The sequence below is a fragment of the Hippocampus bargibanti genome, linkage group LG16 (assembly GCF_051943395.1).
Source record: "Hippocampus bargibanti isolate YZ-2025 linkage group LG16, ASM5194339v1, whole genome shotgun sequence".
In the NCBI taxonomy this organism is placed as follows: Eukaryota; Metazoa; Chordata; class Actinopteri; order Syngnathiformes; family Syngnathidae; genus Hippocampus; species Hippocampus bargibanti.
In genome coordinates, this window is record NC_142749.1 from 10,568,107 (window position 1) to 10,577,170 (window position 9,064).

Consider the following 9,064-nt stretch of genomic DNA (forward strand, 5'->3'; position numbering starts at 1 on the left):
AACCGTGTCAGCGCGTTGCAATTGGCTCGTTTCATTTAAACGGAAGCAAGTATTTAATTCTCATTCGCTCCTTCTCCGGAAGAAGTTAAAAGGACTCACCAATCAGAGTGGGGATAGTGACGCGTGGTTAATAGTTACGCAAAAGACGGTAGTGCGGACACCATATGGATGAACATTATTTTACTAAATGAAAAAGAACAAATGTTTGAGCATTTGAAAAATACTCATAATAGTTAGACGTTCTCTGTCTTTTTAGATAAGAAGATGCATGTTGAGATAGTTTTGTAATGCATGATGACGACCATATTCGAACGCTAACGACCGTTTTCTCGGTTTGATCCTTTGAAGTTTATTTCCATATCTATTTGGATACCACAAAATTCGTTTTTAATAACATATTTCCCCCTATTGACTTCGTCAAACATGCTGTTACAGGACACAAGCCAATAGTTATCGACACTTTTTATTGTACAAATGTGGCGACTTTGCCGCCTTGAGAATGAAATGTAATCTATTTCCAACTCATAAATGATTAATAAGAAAATAAAAATAAAATCCTACCAAGCTTTTTGGTCTATCTTGTAACATACACACAGCGCAATCATTGGGTTAATATAAATCCCTACCATGAGTTCAATTGTAAGTGAGCCTCCGATTTTATGTACCGCAAAACAAACCCCCAATTTTTTTTTTTTAATTCAATGTAATGCATAGTGGTTATTTTTGATCCAGTCGTGTTTATTCCGTGTAGAATCTCTGTTGTTGCTGTCCGGGCCTTCACCTCAGTCGTTTTGCAAGCTACTTGAACATATTTGAATTTTTCAGAGTATTCATCATTGTAATCGGTCCATTACTAAGAAATATTTCCTTAATTGCCATTGTGATTTGTAAAAATGAAAGAAAAAACATAAGGTTTATGCTGATGCATAGTGATGCCAAACTGTCCTTGCAGGGGTTAGGCATTTGGGGCGTTTTGGAACAAATTCTCTGTGGTTTTACAACATACAGTATACACACACACACACACACACACACACACACACACACACACACACACACACACACACACACACACACACACACACACACACACACACACACACACACACACACACACACACACACACACACACACACACATATATATATATATATATATTTGCATGTCTAGCCTCTCAGGTATATTGGACAGGTTGACACCTAGGCCTGTTGCTGTCCTCTACACAAAATGACATTTTAATGATTCTAAAATAAATCATTCGGTCCCATTTGATAACCTTCACGCGACATTAAAATGATTAAGGGTTTGTCGAGTCAAAGTCGTTTGAGCAACATCATGGGCAAATGGTCCTGTCTTAACTCATTCACTGCCATTCCCAAATTTATTTGGGAATTGGAAAGCATGACGTGAACCGCCATTCCCGAATTTGTTCGGTTTTGTTTTTTTGTTCGGGGGTGGGTTCAAGCTTAGGTCAGAGCGCTGGCAATGTTTTTCCGTTCCACAAGGGGGCAGCATTTACCTGTTGTACAGCCACCCCCGACTTTCAATGCAGACAACTATACAACCAAGATAGCTCGAAATAAACGTTTTTTTTTCGATGAAATAAGAGAGTCCAAGGTTTCTTACACTTCATTGAATGTTTATGTCGTCCTAAAACTCAATATTCTGTTGTTAGTGCAATTTGAGTGAAAATGACAAAAACCCTGGCATTCAAGTGGACACATTTGCTAATCGTCTGGCAGTGAATGAGTTAAAAGAGCGTTGTTCCATGTTACCTGTACATGCTCTTCAACAACAAAATGTAATTCAAAATATAAAAGTAAAGTTGAATGTCATCCAAAGCAACCTTTGGATGTTTTGTATTAACAGAAAGGATGTGATACAGGAGAGCCAAGTGGGGCAGTTGCAAAGTCCAAAGCATGTGCCAAGTAGATCTTCTCCATGATCCATCCATGAACACGATTGATTGTGTCAAAAATTTAATTCCATCGATTGTTAAAAAGTACATTTGTCTCAAACATCCGAGTCCTCACTGCTGTCTCGGCTGATCTCGATCTGTAGCGACGGTAGATTGTCCAGCCGGCTCTTCTTCATCTTGTGGCTGAGACGCTCCTGTTTCTGCTTAATCATGGCTCCCCACACCTTCTGCAGTGCAGAGTCATCCTCTTGCTCTACCTCTTCCTCGCTCTCTGCCGCTGTCTTCCCTCTGCGTCTCCCCCTGCGCCGTGAGGACGAGAACAGTCCAGACGACCCGCCGCTCATCTCGCGCTCGCGACTTCCCGTCTTTTCCTCTTTGTCTCCCAGTCGGCTCCAGAGGTTGCCTGCACACAGGAGTCGGAATTAAAAACAATGTCCATCGAGTCATCGAAAGTCATTGGTTCGAATCGGTGCCCAATGTGAAGTTTGCGTGTTCTCCCTTGGGCCTGCGTGTGTTTCCTCTAAGTACACTCTGGTTTCCTCCCACATTGCAAAAAACATGTATGTTAGGTTCACCAAATACTCTGAATTGTCCTTCACTCATTTACTGCTAGACAGTTTGCAAAAATGTGTCCACTCCAGTGCCATAGACTCTCTTCTTTCATCAGAAAAAAAGGTTAATTCCTAAATTATATGGGCCTGGAGTCATCTGAGCTTGAAATGGGGGCAGCTGTACAAAATACAATACAATACATACATATTGATTTATATCGCGCTTTAATAACAGCTAGAGCTGTAACAAAGCGCTAACATGGACAAAATGCAAATGATGCCCGCTTGTGGGAGGGAAAAAAATTGCCAGAGGTCTGACCAGCGCTTTATCGGCACTCCCTGCAAGAAAAACTATAACCCGAACAAATTTGGGAATTGTGCACCACGTCATGCTTTCCAATTCCCGAATAAATTTGGGAATGGCAGTGAATGCGTTAATTTGTCTCTTGTGTGTCCTGCAATTGTGGGGAAACGTATCCGTTCTCTTGTCCACAAAGTTATCCGGAACGGGCACAAGCTCACCCATGACCTGGATGAGTGCTACATAAAATTGATTGATGGATTGAAATATAGAATGCACTCACTTGTCTTTCTATCTTTGGATGACTTTGATGAGCTTCCTCTGTCTCGACTGACAACGCCCAGTCGACGGTGGACGTCGCTGATTGGTTCTCTGGCGGGTGTAGGGGTGTCTCCTGGGGAGACAGGCGAGTGAGAGCGTCCCCTTTCGGCTGAGTAGCGTCTCTTCCCAAGCCGCTGTCGGACATCTGTAAAGACATCAACTGTCAAATGTCTCTGTTAGTGTTTGTTTCTCACCGAGGATAATTCCCAGAAGGCTGCGGAAATTTCTGTTTGCCCGTGTAAGGATGAAGACAGTAACCAATACAGACTATCTTTGAAAAGAAAACATTTGTTTCACTTTGATGACTTGTTTCAAAGCATTAACATGAATTATTGTTCAATGATAGCATTAGCAAATTCATTTATTCCCTTTTTTAAACGACTGTTAATTTCTGTAATGAAGGAAAAAAAACACAAGAGCTTTCTTGGAACCAAATAACTATGTTGAGTTGATGGGAGGAGTTTCATTGAGACAAAACAAATGCTTAGCTGCTATTTTGTGGCATGGACAACCTAATTGCAATGTGCCAATCGTCATGGATTTTGGCGATTGGCAGCAGGGTTTGATCCCTATTGGAGTGTAAACCAGCTATGGGGACTCACCTGTCTTCCCGCTGTTGACTACCTGGGGTTGTTGCCTGTGATGAGACATCCCCTGTCTTTTCTCCTCGAGTAACTGCCGCACGTCCATCACTTTGCTGGGTGATGGTGACTTGGCTCGGCTTTGCGATGCAGACTCTCCCACTCTGCTTCGGCTTTGCGATGCAGACTCTCCCACTCTGCTTCGGCTTTGCGATGCAGACTCTCCCACTCTGTTTCTGCTCCAGGCGAAACACAGGATCAGCAAAATGAGTGTTTGTGCATGGTGTGAATGTTGATTTTTTTTTGGGCCGGGTTTGTTCAATGTCGATAACAGGCACAAAGACGTTTCCCAATAATAATCTGTTTTGTCAATGGCCGCTACTACTTTGTGTTTGATTTCAACATTTAGCATGTAGCAGACATGCACTTTCCACCATTACGTCTGATTCACCGTCACATTATTTTTATTTTTTTGTTCTTGTGACTTCAAGATGGCACCGCGAGAGTGCCAGCAGCTCCTGTATTTTGTTTTTCTACTTCTTCCTTCCATACTTTGCTGCCGTGAGATGTATTTTTTTTTCCTTTGAGAGACTAATAAAGGCAAATCCAATCTAATCCAATCCAATAGTTTCAGTGGTCACAAACAGCGTGTAGCTATTTAACAATCAAGTAATCCCAAAATAAATTACATCTAGATGACTAATCGTTAATCAGATTAGTTTGTCAAATTAACTGTGGCAACATTTGAGTGTAATTCACCTAACAGCAAAACATGATGCTGCAGTTCAGACCTGATGCTCTTCAGCTCCGCCTCCAGCTCATCCGCGTACATTGTCATCTTCTTGCTCTTCTTTGGCGATGGCGTGGAGATCATCTTCAGCTCCAGATCATAGTCCATCTCGTCCGATTCGGACCATGGCGATGGGGAGCGTTCAAGCCTCCTATGGGGCCCCGTCAGTGGAGGCCGTGACGATGAGGTGCCCTTGTCTCCTTTTTCTTTGAATTCCACCACGCGGTCATCCGAGTCCATATCTTCATCGCCGTTGTCCTCGTCGTCTTCTTCCTCCTCCTCCTCTTTGATGGGCTCCTCGGGCAGGTTGACCAGGTCAGCTGGAGTAGTGAAAGGTTTGTCAGTTGTAATATCTTTCTGGGTTGTATTCTTTATATAGATGAGTCCTGACCTAACACTTGTTTGTATGAAAGTTTTTTTTTCATGAGTTTTTTTACCAGAGTGTCGGTGTGTGTATGGTGGAGTGTGTCCCATGCTGTCTCCAATCAGAGGCTTCTTGCTCTTTATGACGTCCCTCTGCATCCGTCGGTGATGAAACCTCCTCTTCCTGAGTAAACCCACAAAAAAAAAAAAAAAAAAATGAAAAAAAAAAAAAAATCACACTATTAGTATTACAAATCTCTAATAATCCACTTTGTAACACATGGTCCTCCATTTATTGGTGATAGCTGCTGTGTATTATTATTAATTTAAATAAATTATTTAAGTTATTTAATTGTATTATTTTTTTTTTTAATAATATCTAATAATCCACTGTGTAACACGTGGTCTTCCATTTGTTGGTGTGGTACCTGCTGTTATTGTTATTATTCTTATTTGTCTAAATACATTATTTCATTTATTTAATTGTATTATTTTTTTTACAAATCTCTAATAATCCACTTTGTAACACATGGTCCTCCATTTATTGGTCTGGTAGCAACTATTTATTGTTATTATTCATATTACTATTATATATTTAAATTAATTAATTAAAATAAATACATTTATTTATTCAATTGTATTTTTCAGAATCAGAAAACCTTTAATGGTCCCACAATGGGGAAATTTGCAATTTTCCCCCTGGAGAGTAAATACAGTTACATATATCATATATGCTTTATCAAGTATTTTTATACTTTGCACTATGTACAAAGAAACAACTTTGCATTATGTACAAAGAAACTTTGTGCAGTTGTGCAGTTCAGTCTTCTGTCAATGCAATACTGTATTTTGCATTTTACCCTAACCCCTTTCAATTTTGCTGATGTATCTTACCAATTTCCCCACTGTGGGACTATTAAAGGCTTTCTGATTCTATTGTAAATTTTGAAAGGCAATTGAAGTTCTGAGAATCATTGTCGTGTGTTCACACGCACTTCAAGTGGAGTGTCCTTCAAATGTTTTTGGAAAATATTTTTTAAAGTATTTTTCGGGATAGTTACATTCCTAACTGTTTTGGAATGCTACTCTGTGGTCAGTTTCAACCATTAATTTAGGCAAGTTTAAACTTTGAGCAAGCGGTCAATTAAGCAAGTCTTTTCGCCAGTTGTGGCAGTCATGAAATTTCAAAGGGGGTAACTTTTGACGCACCAGGAGTTGCTGAGAATCCCCTTCATGCCTCCGTAGTTGGGGTTTCCGTACTTCATATAGTACCGACTGCGCCTGCCGACACCCATCTCCTTCTTGTCGTCTGAATTTGGAACATAAAAAAGGTCTTATGAAGTTTAGGAGCTCATTCTTGCGCATGTGGTAGTGTAGATGTAGTTGTAAGGGAGACCTTCGGTGGCAAAGCGAAGAAGGAGCTTGTTTCCTTTGAAAGCTTTGATGGCAGGACGTGGCTCGTTCCTCAGCAGAGACTCTCTCTCGGCCCGCGAAAGGTCGTCCCCCTGACATCAAATCAACAAAAATATTCATGGACGCCATTAGTCAGTCCTCCTCATTTAAATTCTGTTGAACAACATTCAGGAGCATTTTTGTCTTTGCTGTAAAAGTAATTTCACCTTTGTCGTGTGCTCCTCTTCCCCATCGCTGTGTTTTGCACTCTCCTCACTGGTCTTCTTCAGCTCCTCATCCACCTCACCCTCATTTTCATCATCATCATCATCACCTGACCCCTGATTCTGACGACCTGCGATTAAACCTCTGTGTCAAGACATTTACCCTGTTTCTATTTGGGACTCATTGGTTTGTTTCACTGACTTTTTCTGTGGGTGCCCAGCTGGGTGGTGCTCTCCGTATTTGTGGCAACAGTGTGTGGATCGGGCATTCGGCTGGTGTTGATGAAGGCTCTGATGGCTGTGTTGTCGTCCAGCCAAACCACATTGCCTGGGGAAACCAACAGGGTTTTTATTCAAAGGAAAATTAGATTTTTTTTTCCATCAAAATACTTGATTCTTGTCATGACTAATTAACTATTGCAACGGGGAAAAATGCACGGGAGGAACAACAATGGGTAAGAAAAGGGAGCATGCTCACAGGAAGTGTCGTCAATCCACTCAATATGCGCGGGGGGATATTCCTTAAAGTGGCCAAAGACATCCTGAGTGCTCATGTCATCAACACCCATGATGTGGACAGCTTCCAGGCGCACCTTGGGGATAGCTGAAGATATATTCAGAATACACAATAGTCATTACAACCACAAAAATTATCCTTTTTTGCAGGCGATGTCTTCTCTTGCCTTTCTTTACTGCATCTTTATCCAGGAAGATGTTGCGCTGAGTGGTGTTCACCTCCCCATGAAAGTGGAAACGCCTCGCTCGTTTCTCTTTCCTCTCGATGGCCTCCTGGTGGAAACATGATCGGTGTTTCAATCAACACTTAACTGCACGGGATGTGCATGGAGTATGTTTTTTTATTACTCTCACCTTTGAATTGACATCAATCCCAGTAATGAATGCTCCAGCTTTGTTCTCATATCGCCTGCTTGTATCCTGCAAACAAAGCAAATCATCACTTGTATCAAAGAGGGAAACGTTATGGATGAGAATTAAATTCTAATCAGCTGCTGACTCAATGAGTATACAACTAAAATCTAACATTGCGGCTCTAATTAGAGGCATAAAAGTAAATACAGTAAAGTCTCGTTATATCGATATTCTCGGGAGTCCGAAAAATATCGATATAACCGGGACTATCGATATATCCGACCCTGCGCGCATGTAATTTTCTCCTTGCGTGCATAGAAATAGTATCGTAATAAGCGGGACGATATAACCGATATCGATATAACGAGACTTTACTGTACCACTAATACTTGTCCAAAGTGCCACCTGAATTTATTGTAAAGGATGTGAAAGTGACATTGTATGATGACACAAGTGTGGACATGTGAATTTAAGGGAGTCTCTTTAGAAAACCTCTGTCATTTAAAAGAAAACCAGTGCTCATCCTTATGTGCACACAAACCAATCAACTCAGAGTACCAATGAAAATGGATCAACACACAAATCAAACGATCAGATTTTTGGTCACTAAGTGCACATCTGATGTAGACAAATTTAGTTGTCTCATCCAATGGGCAAAATACGAGAAAAGCAACGACTCAAAATAATCTTTAAAACCCGTGAAATGGAAAACAAATGCTTATTGTGAATAAGCCGAACGAATTAACGTTAGACGATACAACGAAATTGTCAAACGTTGTTAGTTAAAATCATGTTTGAGGTGCATTTTCCCGATGTGAATTTAGAGGCAACGCTACAGCATAATGCTAACAGGCAACAAGTGTCAAAAATGCGTTACTTTATTCAACCAGCCCCGTCTGAAAATGTCGTAAAATCTCACTATGGAGGCACTGAAATGATGTTAACAACTGCCATCAAGTGTTCCTCGGGTCGAGAGTGGGTTTGTGTTATCACATGGCGGCTATCCTTCCACAGTTCTCCAGGACGCAGAAGACGGCAGCGCCGTTTCTGGAGAGGCCCAACGCGGGACAACCTACCGGCAGCAAATCATTCAGGGACCGGTTGTTGGAGATGTCTTCAGTCTGCAACTCCCCTTCTTCGACCTCCATAGGTTCAGCCTCACGGGCACCTCTGTCAGACTCGGAGTCCGACTCGGAGTCGGAGTGGTCAGAGCCACTGTCTGATTTCACCGATACCCGCAAGCTACGCGTCGCCGCCATGACACCGCTGTGAACAAACGACGAGCTGCTACCGAGGCTGGCTATTTTTCTTCTAGTTGCTGTCTTTGAGGTTTTCAAACAGATCATTGCTGCTATACTGCCACCGTCTGGTATGGAGTGTAAATGATGATTTGATTTTTATTTTTTTCCACAACACACATACGCGCACAAATATACTGTATACTGTATGTATAGTGTATACCGTGCATATAAATATATATGACCTCCAACGTGTGAATATTACATGATATTATCATTAATAATCCATTGCATTAATTGTATTGGATTCGTATTTATTAGTATCACAGTGGAGAAATTTACTTTTCACAGAACTGCGACAGTCTCTTTTCGCCAATGGATGCTATGGCTTCGTGTTTGCTTTCAACATTTTGCTTGTAGCAGACGTTTTACTGTGACGTCACTAATCCGCTGATGGAAAGGACGCTTTGATCCTCTCTTTCATCTCGAACTGTTTTATACGACAGAGGATGGA

The 9,064-nt window shown here is 41.3% G+C and overlaps 1 protein-coding gene across 1 annotated transcript; it reads right to left on the bottom strand.

The window, feature by feature from the left end:
* Positions 1 to 447: 447 nt before the first annotated feature.
* Positions 448 to 8,614, bottom strand: ncbp3 (nuclear cap binding subunit 3). Its single transcript, XM_089016772.1, has 13 exons — positions 8,389 to 8,614; positions 7,313 to 7,378; positions 7,126 to 7,231; positions 6,921 to 7,046; positions 6,645 to 6,770; positions 6,446 to 6,573; positions 6,223 to 6,331; positions 6,036 to 6,135; positions 4,901 to 5,010; positions 4,465 to 4,783; positions 3,695 to 3,909; positions 3,055 to 3,237; positions 448 to 2,322 (listed from the first exon to the last, which is right to left on the bottom strand). The coding sequence occupies exons 1-13, from the start codon at positions 8,569 to 8,571 to the stop codon at positions 2,015 to 2,017; spliced, it is 2,079 nt and encodes a 692-aa protein (XP_088872898.1). The 5' UTR covers positions 8,572 to 8,614; the 3' UTR covers positions 448 to 2,014.
* Between the last annotated feature and the right edge of the window lie 450 nt (positions 8,615 to 9,064).